Source organism: Phascolarctos cinereus, unplaced genomic scaffold (genome assembly GCF_003287225.1).
Source record: "Phascolarctos cinereus isolate Bilbo 61053 unplaced genomic scaffold, phaCin_HiC Scaffold_726;HRSCAF=1367, whole genome shotgun sequence".
Classification (NCBI taxonomy): domain Eukaryota; kingdom Metazoa; phylum Chordata; class Mammalia; order Diprotodontia; family Phascolarctidae; genus Phascolarctos; species Phascolarctos cinereus.
The window spans coordinates 174333883-174355890 of record NW_027556098.1 but is presented as its reverse complement, the minus strand read 5'-3'; the positions used below and the strand labels follow the sequence as shown (position 1 = coordinate 174355890).

General features: G+C 46.8%; 1 protein-coding gene across 4 annotated transcripts; it reads right to left on the bottom strand.

Annotated features, from left to right (window-relative positions):
- Positions 1–707: 707 nt before the first annotated feature.
- ABCG4 (ATP binding cassette subfamily G member 4) lies at positions 708–16550 on the bottom strand. Of its 4 annotated transcripts, XR_013483019.1 has the most exons (17): positions 16269–16547; positions 15818–15847; positions 15100–15358; positions 9292–9409; positions 8859–8991; positions 8405–8455; positions 8016–8161; positions 7401–7524; positions 7026–7140; positions 6659–6801; positions 6152–6250; positions 5634–5802; positions 4554–4654; positions 3594–3752; positions 2846–2964; positions 1586–2505; positions 708–960 (listed from the first exon to the last, which is right to left on the bottom strand). XR_013483019.1 is itself a non-coding variant. In XM_020984824.2 (16 exons), the coding sequence occupies exons 3-16, from the start codon at positions 15350–15352 to the stop codon at positions 2274–2276; spliced, it is 1962 nt and encodes a 653-aa protein (XP_020840483.1). In that variant the 5' UTR covers positions 15353–15358; positions 15818–15847; positions 16269–16547; the 3' UTR covers positions 708–2273. The 4 variants fall into 4 exon arrangements, 3 of the variants coding, with proteins under 3 accessions (XP_020840483.1, XP_020840484.1, XP_078003017.1); XM_020984824.2 differs by having other exon boundaries at positions 708–2505; XM_020984825.2 differs by lacking the exon at positions 15818–15847 and having other exon boundaries at positions 708–2505.
- Between the last annotated feature and the right edge of the window lie 5458 nt (positions 16551–22008).

Here is a 22008-nt window from a genome sequence, read left to right as displayed (position 1 = left end):
CTTGGATGGTTACCTACTCCTACACCTCTGCCAGGGTTCATGCCAGTCATACCTCCCAAGCTTCACAGAAACTTGCCAGGATGGAAAGGCTGGGGAAATAGACTGACCCTCAGCCCAGGATCTGAGGCGCCATTTAGGAACTATGTCTGTAGATGCATCATCTCAGTACTCCCAGACCTGATGGATTCACTAAATGTCCATGTACCTGGCTTTCTAAGCCTTGTCATTATGGTCAGGGGAAGGACTGTTTAGGGACTTAGGAGCATGGGGAAGCTGTTCATATTGCAATATGCTCTCCTACTACTGTGGTCTAAGCCTCCCCCTCCCAGCTTAGTGACTAGGCTCATTCCCAGGACTTCCTGTTCCTCAGGACCCACCCCCACCCCCACCCAGCCCCTCCATCCATACACTTGCACAAGGTTTAGAGAGAGCCACCACGAAGCCCACAGAATCCAAGAACCACTGAAGGCTAAGGCACGCCTCCACATCCAGAAAACAGGCAAAGAGCAGGCAATGGACATGAAACACACAAACCCATCACAGACACATCGCCTCCACCACTATGCTATGACATACACATTTACCCATAACCATGTGCAATATTTACTGGACTCTCAGGCACACAGGCAAACATAAACCTGACCGACATGCACCAGCTGCTTCAGAGACCCTCCAGCCGCAGCTGCCAGACACATGCACAGCCAATGTACTGTATAAATATAGGTTTTATTAATAATGAGTGAAATCCCCCAAATACACTGACATCTCCATATGATAGGAGACTGTGGGCCAGTGGGGGGGGGGGAGGAGAGGGTAGATAGGAGCCAGCCACAGCCCCCAGGCCAGGGAGCTCAGCAGCAAGGAGTCCAGGATCCCCACCGAGGAAACCAGAAATGCTCCGGATATGTCTGTCACTCTTGCCCTGCGAGGTGGCGTTCTTGTGCCTAGGGGCAGCTTTGGCTGGTTGGGAGGAGGGCAGAGGGGTAGTCAGAAGATTGAACCAAGCAGCCAAGAGGAAGGGAAAGGGTGTGTATAGGGGGTGCCAGCCCCAGGGAGGCATGCCCTAGGGCACAGGAAAAGGGGATTCTGGTGGAGCTGGCCAAGGCCAACTTGTGCCAGCTGCCTGTGCTTTTGCCAGGTCCTGAAATACAGGTGGAGGGAGTGCTTGCCCTGTGCTTGCCCCTGACTTTATGGAGGGAGAGGAGCCTGGAGAGGAGTCACCCATACAGATCCTCACGATGATCCAAGCAGAAACCTCACCTCCCCAGAGCTTTTGGAAGGTCACATCCACTTCACCCTCCAGAGGGTCCTCTCCTAGGGCCAAGTGATTGATGATTGTGGGCATGTGCCTATGAGTCTGGAGAGGGGATGGGGAGGCCTGGCCCATAGGGCTATAGGAGGGCAGGATCAAGGTCATCCCCACAACCTCTCCCTACCCTTCCACCTCCCAAAATAAAGTGCATTCTCCAGTTCCAATGTGGGCAAAAGAAACACGGCCATTATTGCTAAGGTGCCATTGTGCACCATCCCCCACCAAATGAAGATGTAGGGGAGGGATGGGGCACCTTAAGACCCTAGGCCTTACCTTCCCAGGGGCCTGAGAAGGGCAGTTAAAGACAGAATTTCCAGCCTCTGCCTCAAGAGATTGTTCCAGCAGCTTAGGGTTGGGGGTGGGGGGTATGACTACCAGAGTCTCCCCCTGCTCAATTTCATAATGGGACTTTCCAGGGAATCCAGCCAGGGACCAGCCCTGGGAACTATAACAACCCTTTGCAGCCCAATTTACAAACACTTGCGTGGTGAGGCCCCCCCGGGGAGTGGAGGGGGCACTTTGGTCAGTTATAAGGGGGAGTTTCCAGGGGTGAAACTCAGGTTCACCCCCCCAATCCCTGCCTCCCCCAAGCAGACAGTGGGTGAGCAGGGCAGGGGAAGTAGAATTGGAGGGAGGGGAGAAGGGAGCTACCATAGCCCAACAAATGTCCTTTGCATGCAAGTGTTGAGGAAGAGGTGAGAAGGAAGTCACAAACTGCATCAAAACAGAGAAGATGATAGGATTGAGGGAGGAGGTAGAGCCTTCCCCCATCCTCCAGTAGGACCTGGAAATCCATGGAGTAGATTGACATTGACAGGGGTGGAGGGGTGGGGGGTGCAGACTGGCTGCACCAGCAACCAGTTCCCAAGTCTCTGAGGTTAAAACAGTCCCAATGGGCTGGAAGATGGGGTAGAGAAGGAGAAGACGGCTTCCTGCTGTGGTTGGTAGGAAGCGGGGAGCTCTATCTCTCCGACTTCACCCGGTAGCGGAGCACAAGGTATGCCAACAGCCTCAGTGCCAGGAAGAAGATGCCCAGGACCAGGAAGTCCATGTAGAGCTTGGCATCCTCTACATCCAGCTGGTGGAGGATGCTCTCAGGTTTCTGGAATGGGCATCCTGCGGAGTTCTCAGAGCAATCAAGGTCCCCCCGCTCCATGCCATAGATAGTCAGAATCACACCCTCAAATCCATATCTGGACACAATGAGAACAGCAGAAACAGTTGCTAGTCCCTGCTCTTCACCGTCAGGTGGAACATATCTCTTTCCCAGGCACAGAACTAGAGGGCAAGTAGGTCCCCAGAACATGTACCCCAAGGAGATAAGCCAGAAATGGGCTTATCTTCATATGTCGGGAAGACATACAAAGCCTGGGAAACTGGAAAGGTGGGACCTTTATGCTGGGGCAGTGGCCAGGGGGCTGGGAGGGGAAAAAGGAAGGTCCTGACACAGCCTAGGAAGAGGGAGGTCTCAAGCCCCTGAATCCTAACTCTCTGGGAGTTGATGAAGATAGAAACAATGCTGACACTACTTACCTGACGTAGGAGAGGTAGGAACTCCATTGCAGATAGGTAGGGATGGTTTTGAAGCTAACGAAGAAGCCAGAGAAGAGGAGGACAGGGATAGCAGTTACTGGGCCCACAAAGGTGGCCACCTGAGAATGTGGAGGGGGGAAGGGCAGGAAGGAACGGAAGGTGACTTGGGACCACGCTTGCACCACCTCCCATATACAGTCTGCACAGATGCATGTACCTGTACACATCCTTCACTCCTTTGGGATGGGATGCCTCTGCTCCCATAGCCAGCCCCCCAATTCATTCCCTTGGGACACTATGTGTTGTCTTCTATTAGGATGTAAGTATCTTGAGGGTAGAAACTATCTTTCTTTTTGCATTTGTGTCTCCTGGTCTTAGCAAAGTGCCTGGTAAATAACAAACCTTGAATAAATCCTCTTTCTTTCCTTCCTTTCCTCCTTCCCTGACCCTCCCTCTCTTTCTCTCTTCTTTCCTTCCTTTCTTTTTCTTTCTTGCTTTTTTTCCTCTCTTCCTTTCCCTTACTTTCTTCCTTCCCTTCCCCTCCCTCCCCTTTTCTCTCGCTTCTTTTTTCTTTTTTTTCTTTTTTTCTCTCTCCTTCGTCTCCTCCCTTCCTTTCTTCTTTACCTTCCCCTTCTTTCCTTTCTCCCTCCCTCTTCCTCTTTCTTTCTTTCTTTCTTTGCTTCCTTTTATCTCTATGCCCCTACCCCAGACATATTCTCTCCTTCCCATTTCTCCCACTTCCACCCACCTGTAGGGAATTGGATGCAGCCCCAATCAGTAGCCCTAGAGATTGAGCTACCAGGGCAGTGGCTGTGGCCAGAGCAGAGAAAAGCAAGAATCGGGAGGCTTCAGCTGGCTGGCTGGTCATCCAGTATACAATGCTACAATAAGCCATTGGGCAAATCACCTGGTGGGAGCAAGAATAAGGTTGGAGAGAGAGGCTGGTGTATGAGCAGCAGGTCTCCTCCCCTCCCCTTGAGACTAGACTTCCTCTTGTCTTGGGCTCTGGTTCCCTCATGGGACCCAGGGGGCCATGAGGCTCAAATGGTTCTGCCCAGTACAGGCCTCATAGAATGTCAGACTGGAAAGGACCTTCTAAGATTACGTGGCTCACCTCCCTCATTCTATAGATGAGGAAGATGAATCCAATAGTAGAGAATCTTAAACACTTTTCTCTCTATCCCTATACCTTTGACCACCCTTCTCCTCCCTCCAGTTCCCCAGGGTGAGCAGATCAAATGAGTTAACATAGATGTAAAGCATATTGCAAAACCTTAAAGCACTATATAAATGCTAGTTATTATTATTCTTATCTAGCCCAGAGAAGAGAAATTATTTGATCAGGGTCCCACAGCTAGTAAGTGTAGGGGATTCTTTCCACTATGCTGTGGTACAGGCTCACCTCTGGGACTTTCCCTTGCCTAGAATACCCTCCTTCTCTAGGTCTCACTTATCTTCAAGGCTTACCTTCAAGTCCTACCTTCTCTGATGATCCCAGCCCATGGAGACCCTCTTTCTTTCTATCCATGCATTCTGCCTTATCATACACTCCTTGAGATTGTTAGTTATTGTTTTATATTCATTAGTTTCATTTTTCAAACTAAATTTTACACTGAAGGTCAGGGATCATTTTTGTATCACACGAAGGGCTAAAAATACAGTAGGTACTCCAATGCCTGTTGATTTAGTTATTAATTGATAAGCTTACCTGGAAGGGCACATCAGCCATAGTCTTGGCCAAGTAATAAGCTTTGAGGCTATACCAGTAGTTGAGATGTTCCCGCATGAAGACAGCCATTTCTAGGGGAACTGGAGCAGGAAAAAAGAGAAGGTCAAGGCTTTCTATAACTTGGCGCCCCAGCCTATTATTGTCCCCAACACAAACCTGCTGCCTCCTAAGGGGGCTATTACTAGAACTGTAGGTTTGGAAAATTCCCCTTCTCCATACCCCCATGAGATATCTGTCCTACCCACATGTACAAAAATATTTATAGCAGCTCTTTTTGTGGTGGCAAAGAATTGGAAATTGAGAGGACGCCCATCAATTGGCGAATGGCTGAACAAGTTACGGTATATGAATGTAATGGAATACTATTGTGCTATAAGAAATGATGAACAGGCTGACTTCAGAAAAACCTGGAAAGACTTGTATGGTCTGAAGCTGAGGGAAGTGAGCAGAACCAGGAGAACACTGTATACAATAACAGCTACGTTGTGGGATGATGACTAACTTTGAAAGACTTAGCCCTTCCTAGCATTTCAAGGATCTAAGACATCCCAAAAGTCTCATGATAGAAAATGCTATCCACATCCAAAGAAAGAGCTATGGAGTTTGAATACAGATCGAAGCAAACTATTTGCTCTTTTTTTCTTCCATTTTGTTTTGTTTCTTCTTTCTTGTGGTTCCTTCTATTGGTTCTAATTCTTCCTTACAACATGACTAATGTGAAAATATGTTTAATAGGAATGTATATGTATAGCCTACTATGTTAGATTGCGCACTGTCTTGGGGAGAGAGTTGGGGAGGAAGGGGGAGAAAAATTTAAAACTCAAAAGCTTATGGAAGGGATTTCTGAAAAATCAAAATAAATTAATTTTTAAAAAGGTTCAAGAAAAAAATATGTATCTGTCCTAACCTTCCTCCCCCACAGTCCATCAGCCTTCCTAGAGCTTGGGACCACATGCTCAAGTCTCCCCCCCAGCCCAGTCTCCCCATCTCATTGACGAGCCCAGCACCCATTTATTCCCCACTCCTCCCTCCCCTATGGACCACGTGCTAAGGACTCACAGGTAAGAACGGTAGGCATAAGGGCAGCAAACATGAGGAAAAGCATGGAGAAGAAGAGGCAGCCCGTGTTGTTGAAGACTTTGCTGGCATCGTTTCCAATGTGCAGGTAAAGGAGACCGATGAGTACACCAATCACCACATGTGACATGAATCGAAGGTGAGTCAGGACCTGGTGAGTAAAGGGTGGTCAGTACTAGGGAAATAGATAAGGGATCTGTGTTTGGAAGGAACATCCCTAGGTCCTGGAGTAAGGAACAGTACCAGAGGAGAAATGATAACACCATACAGGGTGGGAGTCAGGAGAAAGCAGTTTGGGGGAGGAGATAAGACAAATTCTATGCTGCCCACATTAACTAAGATAACCATAATAATCATAACCATTTTCAAGAAACCCTCTGGCATAGGCAGTGAAGCTCAGGACAAGAATCCCTTTCTTCTTTTTCTCCATTCCTCCCATGACAGCTGGCAGGGTCTAGGCTATTGGCAGTTCCCAGGATCCCCATATTACAGTCTCTCACCGTGTCTCTTAGGATGGACAAGAAGGTTCTCTTGAAGAGGATGCAGAACTGGGTGAACGTATTAGTGGCAAACGTGTGACTCTCGATGGGGTCGACTTCCTGAACAAGAGAAAGGTCACAATGCAAGGTCACAAGAAATGGGACCCACGGGGAGGGATGCCTACACCACCCAGCCCAGCAAACAAGGACCTTCCTAACTTCTCATGGGGCCAGATATGGCACAAGACAGAACCCACTGGCATCCTGGCACCCATCACCAGGGGCAGGATCCTTGCCAAGGAGAAGGATCCCAAGATTGCTGGATTTAAAACTAGAAGGAACATTAAAGATCATCTATCTTAATTTCTTCATTTTCTAGATGAAGAAACTAAAACTCAGAGATGAGAAGCGACTTTTGGCCCATCACATAGCAGTACTCTCGCCATCACTCTTTACCCTGGTCACTTCTCTCCAACTCTGATGCCCCATCTCCACATACATATACTCTGCATTCTCTCTTTCACTCACTGGAGGACAAGCAGGGCACGGGGATTGGACGTGGTTTTTCTCTGCGCTGTCCTTCTTCTCTGCCACAGTACACAGACCATTCTGTACTGCCCGGAACAGCATTGGATTCAGGTCCCCATACTCTCCTGATGCCACTTCAATGACTGTGGAAGAGGAGAGGATGAGCTGCTCAGGTGCCACTCTCTCCAGGACAAAACCAGTCCCCCATCAGGGGACTGACTGCATGCCTATCATGTGCACGTTATTGCCCAACACTGGCAAAGGGGGCCAACTCAAGACCCCACCCCCGCCCCCAAGGAGGCTCTGACCACATGGTCACCAGGGCCCCAGTCTAGGGTCACACTAGCAGTGATATACTTCCACTCACTGAAGTCAGCTGGATTGTGGTAGGTGGGACAATGTAGGCCCAGCCCCTTCAGATAAGGGATCAGGTTGGGGACCATACCCTTGAAGATGCACTGACCCTGGCTCAGGATGTAGAGCTGGAGGTAAGAATTGAGGTAAGATGAAAAAAGGGTCAGCTGGTGAGATTGGTATCCCACACTATACCCTACCCACCAGGTCCACTATACACCATGTCAGGACCACTGTTCCTACCAGGGACCACACCTAGACAAATATTTTCATACCCAGCACACCTCCCTACTTCCTGCTATCCCAGGGCTTGGACATAATAGACATTAATGGGTTTCCTCAACCCTATCCTCTCTATCCAGAAGGACAGACAAAACTGGTAGCTAACCTTGTCAAACATCTCAAAGAGCTTGGCACTGGGCTGGTGGATGGTGCAGATGATAGTACGGCCCCCCTGAGCCAAGGACTTCATTAGTGATACAACCTGGAAGCAGGAGGCACTGTCCAGCCCACTGCCCAGAGAGACAGAATGAAAGAAGGGGGGGGGGAGATGAGAGAGAAAGACAGAGACAGAGACAGAGGACAAGGGAAGGGAAATAGGAGAATAGAGAGAGAAAGTTGAGGGAATATTAGGGGAGTAGAGAACTCAAATGAGGGGAATGCATCTAAAACAGGGAGGAAAGGTTCTCACTCTAACTCCCATTCAAACACATTTATTAAGTGCCTGCTATGTGCCAGGCACGGTGCTAAGTGCTGGTTATAAAAAAAAAAAAGAAACAAAAGACAGTCCTTGCCCTCAAGGATCTTAAAATCTAATTCCATCTCCCCACTCCCCCAACCCTACTGCATCCTCACTTTAGCCCACTGGGATATCAGAAAGCACAGAGCCCAGCTCCCTCACTCTTCTGATCCGGTCTTGGAAAGCAAAGGCTCTGGGTCTCTCAATAGCTCTATTTGGCATGGGCGGATGCTGTTGAAGGAAAAGTTAGCCTGAGGAGATTACCTGGTAGGCTCATCAAAGAACATGACCGGTGGGTTGTTGACAAGCTCCAGAGCAATTGCCAGTCGCTTCCTCTGACCCCCGGAGAGCATGGCTGTCCTCGTGTTGGAACAGGACATCAGCCCCAAAGCCGTCAGAATCTCAGTCACCTGGCCAAAGCCCACCCCACATCAGCCTAGAGGGCTTCCAGAAGCCATTGGCCATCCCACCATTCTCTGCCCTAGAAGGGCCTCAGAAGGGCATTGACTCCACTTGGGGACCACCTCCAACCTGCTCTAAGTGAGCTAGCTCCAGGGTCATTTCTCCCTTCCCCTAGGACTATCCTGCCCATCAGTCCCACTGGCCCAGATCACAGAGGAAGGGACCTCTGACCAGCTACTTCCTCCACTCACCAGCTCCTTCTTCACCTCCTGTTTTTCATTCAACTTCAAGTTGGCAGAGACCTGGGCCCCAAAATAGAGGCTGGTTAGTACTGTACCTGAGAGCCCCATGAATGCCACTTCACCCCACCCCTTCATTTAGTCAGAGGGACAGGAAAAAGAGTAGACTTTACCAGAGCATCCTAGTGTTGGGAGTTGCATGGTGCCTATCAACCTTGAAGGGGGAATAAGGGTGATGAAGTATCTAATGTCCATTACGCCCTACTAGACTATAAATTTCTTGAGGGCAGTAGCTATATCTCATCCTTCCTCCACACACATTGCATGATGCTTCCTTTATACATAATAGGTGCCTAATAGTTTGATGGATTGTATCACTGTTGCATCTATGAAACCCAAGGAAAACTGTTGGGAGGGAGAAAGTTATATCAGTACCTCAAAACCTAGAATGGGGGCAGACCCTCACCATCATGGCCTCTAGCACAGTGAGATGAGGAAGCAGCATGTCATCCTGCATGATGTAACATGACATCTTGCGGAAGGTCCGAAGCTCCCGAGGTCGCCCATTCACCAATATCTGCCCCTTCATGCCAGACTCCCTGCAGAAGTAGCATGTAAGGGGGATCTATTCTACAGGATAGAATAACCTCAAAGCCCTAGGCTACCCATCTCTGAAAAACTCCAACTACTCCTTCTGTTCCTTTCCATAGAACTCTACCATGAACTCTCCCACCCACCCAAGACTCTCTGTCTAAGCCCCAGTCCTATACTACTTCATTCCTCCCAATTCCATGTTTCTCATTCCCCTCCCCCCAGTGTGTGCACATGCACATACACACACACACACACACACACACACACACACACACACACGCACGCACGCACAATCCCATCCTCACCTATACCCAGCAAGGATGTTCATGAATGTGGACTTCCCAGCCCCCGAGGGTCCCATGATGCCAATCAGCTCCTTTCGACAGAACTTGCCAGACAAACACTTGAGAAGTGTCTTATAACCTAGGGTTAGAAAGAGGGAGAGGCCATCAGGGAACAGACACCCCAATCTCCCAAGCAGTTCAGTGCCTTTTTCAGGAGGGACTTGGGCAAAGATGAAGGAGTTGATTGTTTGGACTATATGGTCTAGTAGCAGAGGGGCAGTTAGGTGGTAAAGTAGATAGAGTGCTGGGTTTGAAGTCAAGAAGACTCATCTTCCTGAGTTCAAATCTGGCCTCAGACACTTACTAGCTGTGTGACCTTGGGCAAGTCACTTAACCCTGTTTGCCTCAGTTCCTCATCTATGAAATGAACTGGAGAAGGAAATGGCAAACTACTCCAGTGTCTTTGCCAAGAAAACCCCAAAATGTGGTCATGAAGAGTCAGACATGACTGAAACAAGTGAACAACAAAGTAGCAGAATTCCAGATTTGGAATCAGAAAAGCTCTTCTGATTTGATGACTTACTGGTTCCGGGATCTTTTTTTTTATGTATTGATATCTTTTGTGTTTATATAACTTAAATTTCCCATTATATTCCTCCCCCTCCCATACCAAGTATGAATCATCCATTATAACAAAGAATTTTAAGAAGAGGGGAAGGAGACAGTTCAGTGAAACTAATCAATACATCATCTAAGTCTGACAGCATGTCTCCATAATACATCCAACAGCCCCCCACCCTCACAAAGAAGCAGGAGCTGCACTTCCTCATCTCTTCTTCAGGGCCAGACTTGGTCATTATACTTCCACCAGGTTTGCGATTTGAGGGAAGTCCTTTAACTTCTCTGAAATTCAGTTTCCTCATCTATAAAATGGGATTATATTACTTATACTACCTACCTCACAGGATTGTTGTGAGGAAAGTGCTTTCTGTAAATCTTAATGTGTTGTATAAAATTATTGTGGTTATCAGCAGCAGCTGGGGACAAGAGAAGTACCCCACAACAACAAAAAATCCTCTCTTCTTTTCTCTACTACTTAGTCTAAGATAGCTACCCCTATGTCAGGACATCTAAAGTATAATTTCCTGAATTTACTGTGAAGTACACACACTTTCTGGAAAAGGAAGGGAGAGACTGGGTCATGAAGCAAGGGGTAAGATACTGACTCCTCTTCTCTGTGGGCATGACTTGTTATCTCTCTCCTTTGCTCCAAGGAGTTGCTTTCAGCCTTCCACTCCATCTGGAAAAGCCTCCCTTTCCTCAAGGGCTGGCATAACACCAGCCTCTTACAGACTTGACCCAAGGGGTTTGAAGGGGACACAGACACCTGTATCGGTCCTAGTAACTATCATTGTCTTCCCCACAACTTCTCTCCTATGGCACCATCCAGCCCACTTACTGTGAAGTTGGATAGAAAACATTACCAAAGATCTTGATGGCTGGCTCACACATCTGGCCCACAGCAGCTGCACAGGGACCCTGCTTTTTAATTTCTCTCTTCCCAGTGCCCCACCCACCCCAGAGAAATGCTATGGACCCTGTGGGTTCTTAGTATGGTCTTTGTGAAGTGTAGAACCTCTCCAGCTCTTTGACCCTGTGATTCACAGAATCACAAAGGCTGGAAGGGTCTTCCAAAAGTCATGTGGTTCAGCTCCCTGCCTATAGGCAAAGGAGATCTACCTAGCTGCAGATGTCACAATCGAGGCAGGAAAGGTTTAGGTGATTCACCCAAGATTACACAGGTAGCATAAGAGAGGTCATTAGTCCTAACCCTATGCTTCCATCATCAAAAAACTATTGAGGAAGTGACCTCATGTACCTGCCTTTTAACATCACTAAAGGGAAGGGGGAAGTTGATGAGTGAAGGTAGTATATCTTCCTTCCCTCGGTTCTTCCAACTTCTAAATTGGATTCAACTCCCCAGAAGTCAAGTTCAATTAAATAAAGAGTGGCAGCAAGCATGGTTTCATGGGGGGAAAAAAACCCTGAAGTCATGGAATAATAGAAGAGGAACTGTACCTTACAGACCACCTAATCCAACCCCCTCAGAGTCACAAAAGCTATGCTTAAGTCACTATTTATTAGCTATGTGACCTCAGACAAATTACTTCTTGTTGTAATGGGAAGGTCACTCGACCTGGAGTCAAAAAACCTGGGTTCAAATCTTGGCTCTACTATTTTCTTGGGCAAATTAACTAACCTCTTTCTAACCATGTTCTCCACCTGTCAAGTGAAGAGGTTGGACTAAATCATCTCAAGTCCTTTCTACCTCTAAAACCTATGATTCCATCATTAAGATCTCCTCGAGCACTAGATCCCATGAACTTTTTGAGTCTCAGTTTCCTCACCTGTATAATGGGAAAGTAATGCATGCAGTACCTTCTTGACAGGGCTGGTGGGAAGATCGGGATGTCAAAGAGCTCTGGATCAGTAAATGCTCTGCTTTTATTTACCTTTATTGCAAATGTCTGCCAAAGAAAGGAAATCCCTTCTTTCTCCCTGGTATTCCCTGTTCTCTTTTTTTCTGTCTATCCCAAACTTCCTTTTCTCTTCTATTCTCTACTGTAAGAAATGAAGGAAGAGAAGAAAAGAAGGAAGGAGGGAGTCAGAGAGTATTAAAGGTGTGACCAAAAGATAGCACAGGTATAAGGGAGTGAGCACAGGTAGAGGGTGGGGGAGGACAGACAAGGAAATCCCACCAGGATTTCATCAGGGTTGGGAATTTCCAGTGTGGAAATTGCTTCTCTGTAACCTGAGATTTGCCTGGGGATTACTGAAAAGTCATGACTTGCTCAAGATCATACAGCTAACATGAATCAGAGACAGGATTTGAACTCCATGCTGCCTCAATTAGGCCCAATTAGGATGTCCTAAAAAATGATAGTACTTCAACAAATTCAGAAGTATAAATGCTTGAAAAACACACATATACATCTGAAAAGTTAAATATTTAAATGTTTAAAATATGGAGGTTTTTTATTAAACATATTAACATTACCACTATCTTGTGCTATATATATTACTCAATTTTCTAACTTTGTAAAAACTTTAACTAGCTGCTGCTCAGTGACAGAAAGGATTGCATTTGTAACATAGTGTTAAGATCATCCAAAGAACAAGGTTTTGATGCACTTATGAAAGTTTTTACATGACTGCATAAGAAAAAGTCTAATGGCGATAGATCAGCTGACCAACATGGCCAAGCAAGAGGACTTCCTCCACCAATGCATCAGCCCGAGAAAGTGTCATCCCAAAACTGTCCCACCTACAATGGATAATGACCTATCTTGTTAAAATTAAAATTAAAATGTATTACTCAAAATTCACAAAATTAAATCAATGTAAAAAATTAATGATTAAACTTACAAGTGATGTTTTTCTAAGTTTCTAGGTTTGCATTTATACTTATGAAGTTATTAAAGCTTCAACCTGCACTAAGACTTTTAGGACACTCTATAGCCTGTCTTCCTACTCTCCTCTCTTCCTCCCACCAAAAAAAATCTGGCTCACTAAAATTCACAGGTAACCAAAATATATACATATGTATGTAAGTGATTTTATGTTCAAAGAGATTTCATATTAAGAGTGTGGTCTACATTCAAGCCAAAAGAGTAATTCATTTTTTTCATAAAATAGGGAGAGGAGGGATTTCTCCTTCGAAAGTTTTTCCTATTTCACCATTTTACTGAAAACTAACTCCATACCCTGAAATCACATTGATGCCCAAATTCCCATTCAACTCTGGCCCCTGTCCTATTTCAAGTTCCCAAAAGGGCATGTGTGCAAAAAAAGAGATGGGACACTAAAGGGAGAGAAGGTTGCTAACAGCCCTGCTCAGCCCTGCTCGCTAGAGTTTCAGTCTAGCCTCTCAAATGCAGGAGAACAATTCACCCTCCCAGTCTCCACCCTGGTTTTAGGAAACCTAGCTTGCCTATTCTCTGCTCATGTTGCCTGGGGCAGAGGAGAGACAGCAAGGCTTTACCAAACTCAGGACATTCAGTTCCCAGTCCCAAAATCATCATTCACCTACCTCAACACTTCCACTGAGACCAGCCCAGAGAGCTCCAGATTTTGACCAGGGAAAGGAATGAGAACCAACTTTTCTACCAGTGGCCTGGTTCTGTGCTTAGAAGAATACCCATATAAATACCCAAGTAAATATCCATGATAAAATGCTAAGAACATGGGCTGGTGATCAGGAGATGTGTTTGTTATGGGGCCCAGTTCTACCTTAAGCTAGTTATTTAATCTCTTTTGAACCCTTCTTCCTCATCCCTACAATGGAATTAATCCTTTCCCTCTACTCTCCTTTCCAGTATTCCACTGCCCAAACATCTTTGGTAGCTCCACATTGCCTACTAATTGAAGTTAAAAAGCCCTTGCCTGGCATTTAAGCCTGTGCTCAACCTGGCACTACCCTACCTTATATATCTTTGCCCTCCAGCCAAACTGGATAATCTCTGACACCGTTGCCCCAGAACAGTACTTCATTCTCACAACTACATGCTTTTCTCAAGTTGTTTCCTATGCTTGGCTTGTCTCCCTATTTCTCTTCAACAGTTTAATTTCTTCCTATCCTTTTTCTTTTTTTGGTGAGGCAATTGGGGTTAAGTGACTTGCCCAGAGTCACACAGCTATTGAGTCTTATGTGTCTGAGGCCAATTTTGAACTCAGGTCCTCCTGACTCCAGGGCCAGTGCTCTATCCACTGTGACACCTAGCTGCCCCTTGTTCCTATTCTTTAAAGCCCAATTCAAACACTACCTCCTCCAGGAAGTCTTCCTTTATTCTCTTCCCTAAAATGATTCAAAAGTTTTTCACTACCCTTATCTCATATAACATTTTCTTCTTACTAAGGCTTAAATTAATATATACATATACATGTCTATAAATATTTCATAAACTTTAAAATACTACATAAGTGCCAGATATTATTATAAAAGACTGTGGTCAGGGGATCATAGATTAAGAACAGGAAGGCACTTCAAGGGTTTCTGGTTCCCAGAGAGGCGGTTTGCCTAGGCTCATATTAGATATGAGAATGTTTTGCAAGTTTAGGAACATTGTGTCCAATGACGAAAAAGGACCTCCACAGAGATAGCTCCCCAAAATTCTTTATTAGACCCCAGATTCTTGACATATTGAGGAGACTCCTAGATCAGAGCAATTAGTAGGAAGAGGATATAGGTACTCAGGTAGCAAGCAAATGAGAGGAAAGGAGAAGAAATCTACACAAGAAGTAATGAGCTACTTATCTCTAGAAAGACTCCAACTTCAGAGGGATAACTGCTTATCAAAGATATTACAAAGTGTATCACAAAATTCAGAGCTGGCCAGGACCTTAGAGATCATTGAAGTGAACTCCTACGTTTCACCCCTGAGGCTCAGGGTAAGTGACTTGCCTAAAGTTACCCCGGGAAAAGTCTTATATCAAACTATGATTCAAACCCAAATTCTCTGATTCCAAATACAGGGCTCTTTCCACTACAAGCAGCTACCTTGTCTGCCTCCAATATTGTTTCAAAGATTCATGGAGCTGATAGGGAATGGGACTAGAAACCCTTCCAACTTTTAGATGACATGGTTTTATAAGTTTTCAGTGCCCACTCAGAGGACAGAGGACATGGTGCCAATTTAGAAGGCAAAAAACATCAATGACCAGTTAAGAGGTAGAGGGCATGGCATGCAGATACTACCCAATGGAGAGGAGGGAAAAGAGCAAAATAAGGGGACAGAGAATTCAGAAACAGAGGTAGTGATCATTCCATACCCCTCTTGCGCCAGCAGGGTCCCTCTCGAACAGAGTAGGACAGCTCAACGAATTCTACGTCAACTGCAGAGCGCTTTGGAAGATGAGAGAAGCGCTGGGCTTCTGTGATGTGGTTCTCCACTTTCTTCAGGTGTGTGGTCAGTAGCGGGGGCTCTGTGGGGCCAGGGCGCCCGGCTATATCCTCCAGGGCCACTGCCACAGCCCCTGGCCCCAGCCCACAGCTGCCCACCTCCAGTGCCTTCTCCTCCATCATTTTGCCCTGCAGGGAACCAGGGAGCTGAGGGGGACTTATTTAACATCTCGCCCAGCCCTGGGTCCTTCCTTCTTCTACCTCTAACATTGCTCCACCCCCTTCCCCCCAACTTGCTTTCTTTCTCTTGCGTTATCACACAGTTATCTATACAGGTCCCTCATCTCATCCCCCGACAATTCCTGCTTTCTCGTGTACCACTCCGTTCCTGTTCTTCCTCAAGGTCTCCCTTAAGTATGTCCCCCATACCATTTCCCTCAGCCCTACCTTCTCAGAAATCTGGTCCAGGCTATTCAACATTACCCATCTGCCTCAGGGCTCTGTTGTCTTACTGCATACCTCAAAATATCCCCTTTTACTAGCCATCATTTCTAGCCCCTTCATCTGTGCCCGCCAACCATCCTATTCTGCCCCTAGCCCGTGCAGGCCCTCTCCTCTCTCTCTTCTCTGAAGCTCTAATCTCCTTACCCGGCAGGACTCTGGCCAGCAGCCCCAGCCCTAGAGAGGAGGGAGGAGGGTTAGAATCCAGAAGGGAGGACAATAGGAGGGGCAATAAGGGACGAGTGATGGGAAAGGATTCAGAGAGGGAAGGGTGTGGGGGAGATCAAGCATCCCCAAAGCCGAAGAGGCCTCCTTCACCCCCCTGGGGGAATAGGACCCATGGCCAGAGCAGCTCCTCCAAAGCCCCGTTCCTCTGCGCTGCGGCGGGCCTCCCTAGAGGTAGGCGCACGGATTGGGACGCCTGTCCCCCTACAAGCCACTGGACTAATAAACATAGCCCCCCACATTTCTTTTCACACACCCAGTCACCTTGACGCGCCCCAGGGGCTCCTGAATAGAAGGCCCGATAGGATAGGAGGAATGAGGCGTTTCCCCCGATTCAAGACTGCAATGGGGTCCTCGCCGCTGCCCCCCTTACCTGCCTCTGGTTGCAATACAGCTGTCCAGGCTCCGGGTCCCGCGGCCCGGGCTGGGCGGGGCAGGGGCGGAGCGGAAATGTGGGGAGGGCCCCGGCCCCGGGTTTGAGGGGAATGGAGGGGCGGGAGGGGTGGACGCCCCAGCTCTGGGCCAGCTGCGCAACCCCCTCTGCCTGGAGCCCGTCCGCTTCGCTGCCTCCTCCCGAGACGGCGGGCCGGGTGGCTGCGCTCTCCTCCGGGCGGCTGCCTGGCCCCGCCGCTCTTAAAGGGGCGGCGCAGCCCCGCAACTGACTGGGGGGAGGACGGGGGAAGCGAGCATGAGGAGGAAAATAACGGAGCAGGTGAAATGGGGGACGTGAGTGGCTAGGAGTTATGGACAAAGGGCTCAGGGGCTAAGAGAGCCGGGAATAAGACGTCTCAAAGAATAGGAGTCCTGCAGTGCAAGGAAGACAATGGGAGACAGTGTTTCTGTACCAGTCTAAACACTCCACACCTATCTGACGCCCCTCTCCTTCCTTTGCCCTTAGCTCCCAACTGTCACTCAGTGTCTCTTCCCCCAGGAAAGACTCACTACCAGGAGTCACTAATCAAAGTATTAAGTATCAGGAAGAGAGGGGACAAGGGGAGGTCACTTTCTGATAAACTTTTAATACCTTCCCTCAATCTCTAAATTTCTGTCCACCCTTCCCCCACACACACACATACACCCCCCCCCAAGCAGAGCCCTAGGATAAGAAAAAAAGAGAAGGGACAGTTTCTTGGGGAGGGACCTGGAACTTTCAAGGTTGTACACACACACGAGGAACTGCACACAAGCATATGCCTGCCTGCAAAATGCATAGGCATTTAACTCGTCCTTGCTCAGCTGGAGAAACACTTCTTCCCATCAGCCAACCTTGTATCACAAGCACTGACACGGCAATGGGGACGTGAACGTGCATTCTCTCACAAAAATCTTGGTGGTTTATGTGACTTTCCCATTTAGCACCTTTCCGTGTCTCCTGAACATGCCTTAACATGCATGTACTGCAAGATGTATGAGCACACATGCAGGACTTTCACCCTGCTTGGCCTTCTTCCAGGGCATCTCCTCACAGTTCCCACCTGTCCCTACCATCCTACCATGACATCTTCTCCAGGATAAGTAGGTTAGCCAACCCCGAGGCACATGATGCTGTGTCTTTAAGTCTTCCACCTGTCACACAGCGCTGAGCAAAGCGGGAGGGGAAGGAAGTTGCTGCTGCTGCTGTAGTGAGGTTACTAGCAGTCAAACCTCATCCATCTCCTCCCCATCTGCTTTCTGCCAACCTGGAGGTTGCCTAGGGGCTGGACACTATCCCTGCCCCCTTCCTGTGACTATGCTTCCACCCTTACTTTGGAAACCACATTCGAATTTCTTAGATTCCACATTTCCCCTTTCCTCTTTCTCATTCATTCCCCAGGACAGAAGCCCACCTTTGTTTTCCAGAACATCCCCTTCCTTATTCCCTAGGACCTACCCAATTTCTTAGGATATATTCCTCAATTACCTAGAATAGCCCCATTTCCTGAAAGATAGTCTACCATTTGCCAGGGCAGATTGCTCCACTTTTCCAAGAATTTATGCCTTCATTGCCTAAGGCATACCCTCCTATTTCCTAGGACAGATTTCCCCTACCCCCCCATCCCCTCCTCCAGGACAAATTCCCATTCTCCAAGAATATACCCCTATTCCCTAAGAGCCCCCTCCCTAGAACAACTCTTCCATTCTTTAATAATATATCCCCATCCCCTAGGACATTCATTCCCTAAAACAAATCCTTTCATTTTTTGTTTAGTGACATACCGCTCCCCATTTCCCAGAACAACTTCTCTATTCTCTAAGGACAGACCCTCTTTAATATTCCTTAGGACATACTCCCCAGTCCCCTAGATAACTTCCTTATTTTTCAAGGATATGGCCCCCTTTCCCTAGGACAGACTACCCCATTTCCTCTGTTCCCCAAGACACACTCCCCGTTTCTAAGGATAATTTCCCAATTGTCCAAGAACGGACACCCCTCATTCCTCAGGACATATTCGCCATATCGTGGAACAGTCATCCTTCCTACCTCTTCCCTCCTATTGCTTAAAACATTTGTGCATTCCTTCATTCATTCTCTCCATTCATTTACTCATTGAGTACATTTTTATTGGGCTTCCGTCATATACAAAGTACAGGCACTCCCATTCCCCTGAAGGGACACCCTCCCCCACTCTTTCCTCCTAAGAATCTCCATCCCAAAACAGTGTCCCCAGCTTGGCAGTCTGAAGGTTGCTGAATGGAGGCAGGGGCAGAAATGTCCTTGTCTCAGCTCAGCTCCTAGAGCTAATCTACACAAAGGGGCTGGACTGGGGATTTACGAAGGGACAGCTGCTGAGCAGATTTATGGGGCTGTGGAGGGAGGAGGCAAGTGGGGTCTTGTGGGAGCTGGAATGGGGACACCTAAGGCCATCTGAGCCCCAGTTCTGCATCGCCACTCTCCTCCCTCCTTTATCTCTTAGGCAGCTGAGTGTACTGTCTCTCCTGTACCCCCTGCTGTTTCCAGAGGGGAAATGCAACCAGAGAAAAGGTGAGGAAAAGCTAGGGAAGGGAAACCAATGAAATTGCCCTCCTGCCTCCCAAGTAGACAATAACCAGCTAAGCAGGAAAATCAGCAGTCAGAATGGTGGCTTTACTGAGGCAAGTGATAAGCAGCTGGAAAGGATAGTGGTGACTCTTCCCAGGAAAACAGCTAGTCATCCTCAAAGACACTGTGATGTGTTTTTTTTTCCCCTCCCTCCAATCACAGACATGGTCTATAATCACACCTTCCATTTGTTCCCAAGGCTGCATTAGCAGCTTCAACTGGAGCCAGCATCCCCACCTCCCTGCTTCTTAGGTATGGAGGGTGGAAGGGAGGAAAAAAATGAAAATAAGAGGGGAGCAAGAGGAAAGAGCAGTCTGTGTAAGACAGGACCAGGACCAATCCCAGTCAAAGATCTTAAAGTCATAGAACCATCATTTTAGAGCTGGAATAGACTTTGGAGACCATTGATCCTAACCTCTTTATTTTACAGATAGAGAAACTTAGGCAAAGAGAGACTACATCACTTGCCCATACATAGCTAATAAATGTCTAAGACAGTATTAGAACTCATGTTCCTGACTCTGGGTCCAATGCCATATAAACTCTACTATGCTGCCTCTCAGAAATACAACTATGGGAACATGGATAGATCTCCACTCTGTCACTCCCCACACTGAGGAATAGACAAAAGTTATCTTCAGGGCAAAGCTAGAATTCTGAGTGCACTTGGTCATTTCCCCACCTACCCAAATAATAACCCCCACTGTCCACCTCTCTATCTCTGTTCCTAATGGATCCTCACCAGCAGGGTATATCCATTCACAGATCTGACAGCAGGAAAAGCAGCAGGTTTAGCCTGGGGGCTTGGGGAGATAATGGTTAAGAAGATAGCCTTGTAAGGTCTGAGGTCCTGGTGGAATAATAAGGCAGAAGGAAGACCAGTGGGAGGTCAATTCCAGCTGACCCTTTCCATCTGGCCCTGGACAGGGACTCCTGGAAGGCATGGAATAGAAATAAGCATAGAAGAGATGGTATCACCCCACCCCAGTAATGGCTTTTCTCATTTAACAATTCAATTAAATTTCAATTCAGTCAACTTTAATTGAAAGCCTACTGTGTGCAAAACATTCAACAGTGTGAGGTCTGAGGACTGATTTACAGAGAGATGACATGAATGTTCTCTGCCCCTCCCCCTGCTTTAGGATCTACAGGGAGAAAGACTTAGCCTACACGGACACCTGGAGGGCACTAAATAGAGGAGATCATAGAAATTAGAGCTGGAAAGGATGTTAGATGCCTTCAAGTCTGTCTCTCTCTTATTTTATAGATCAGAAAGTTGAGGTCCTGAGTCACACAAAAGTGAATAGCAAAACTGAGATTTTAAACCCAGATCTTCTCACTCCTAACCCACTGTTCTTCCTACCAGGAGAGGGAACAGCACAAAGACCCAACCAGAACAAGTCCCAGTAAAGCACTGAATTGGGGAGGGAGAAGCAGGGAATGATGGCCTGGGTCTTGGACAGGAGTATGCCAACTGAAACTAGCTTTTCTCTCTCTGTCAACCTGCAGACCTCATTGAGTACACCATCAGTGGACACTGACCCCCATACTACTTTGTAGTATCTTCACCTGGATTGAAAGCTCTTTGAGGGCACAGATCATTATAACCCATGATTTAAAATGATGTCTGGGATTTCCCAGTATACTTTGCGTAAGAGATAGCTTGTCCTGATTTGGAGATTGGGAAATATTGTCACCATCCTTCTGCTTTTCTGTACCTGCCTCTGCATCCTGAGACCTCTCTGCTTCTGTCCACTTAGGGCCTCCGTCAATTGTCACTCAGGAAAACCAGCAAGGAGGAGGAGATTTCTTGCCATTTGTGGTCATGTTTTCTGGTTGCACCCATATCTGTGCTTTGCATAACCTACTGAAGATCACATATCAAAATCCATTCTATGTTGCAACACTATTTACTATCTGTAAATGATGTGAGAGGCAAAGTGGCATAGTGGACAGAGCTAGCCTTGAAAGCAAGAAGAGTTGGATTAGGTCCTACCCTCTGACTCACACCGGCTATGTGACCCTGAGCAAATGTTGTAGGCAAGTCTCTAATACTTAAAATTGTAGAGAGGGTGCTGACATGCACTGGTGGAGGACAGTTTCCTCACCTGGAAGTTCCATATCAGTAGAATTTCAGGTCCAGTTCCCATCCCGATGAGGGGAGGGGATGTGATGAGACACATACATGCCTCCTTTTATTGTGCTTTGATTTATTGTGCTTTGCAGACATTGTGTTTTTACAAATTGAAGGTTTGTCACAACCCTGCATTGAACAAGTCTATTGATGTTATTTTTCCAACAGTATGTGCTCACATTGTGTCTCTGTGTCACATTTTGGTAATTCTAACAATGTTTCAAATTTTTCATTATTATATCTGTTATGGTGATCTGTGATCAGTGATCTTCGATATTACTATTTTAATTGTTTTGGGGCCAGATGATGAATTTAATAGATAAATATTGTGCGTGCTCTGACTACTCCACCAACCTGCTATTCTCTGTCTCTCTCCTTCTCCTTGGGCATCTCTATTCTCTGAGAAGCAACAATTTTGAAATTAGGCCAGTTAATAACCTTACAATGGCCTCTAAGTGTTCAGGTGAAAGGAAGAGTCAATCAATGCAGCAAACTTCATTGTTGTATTATTTTAAGAAATTGCCATAGCCATCCCAATCTTCAGCAACCACCAATCTGATCAGTCAGCAGCCATCAATACTGCAGCAAGACCCTCCACCAGCAAAAAAGATTACCACTCCCTGAAGGTTCAGATGATGGCTAGTATTTTTTTTAGCAATAAAGCATTTTTAAAAATTAAAGTATATATATATAGATATAGATATAGATACAGACATTTAGATATAATACTACTGCACACTTAATAGACTACAGTATAGTGTGAACATAACTTTTATATGCATTGGGAAACCAAAAATTTCTTGTGACTCTCTCCATTGCACTATGTGCTTTATTACAGTGGTCTGGAACCAAACTGGCAATATCTCTGAGGTATGCCTGTACTACAAAGTTACAAAATGTCTAAGCTCTTCTATTCCCCAGAAAGAATGTGTCCTGTCAATCAAAAAGCATTTATTAAGC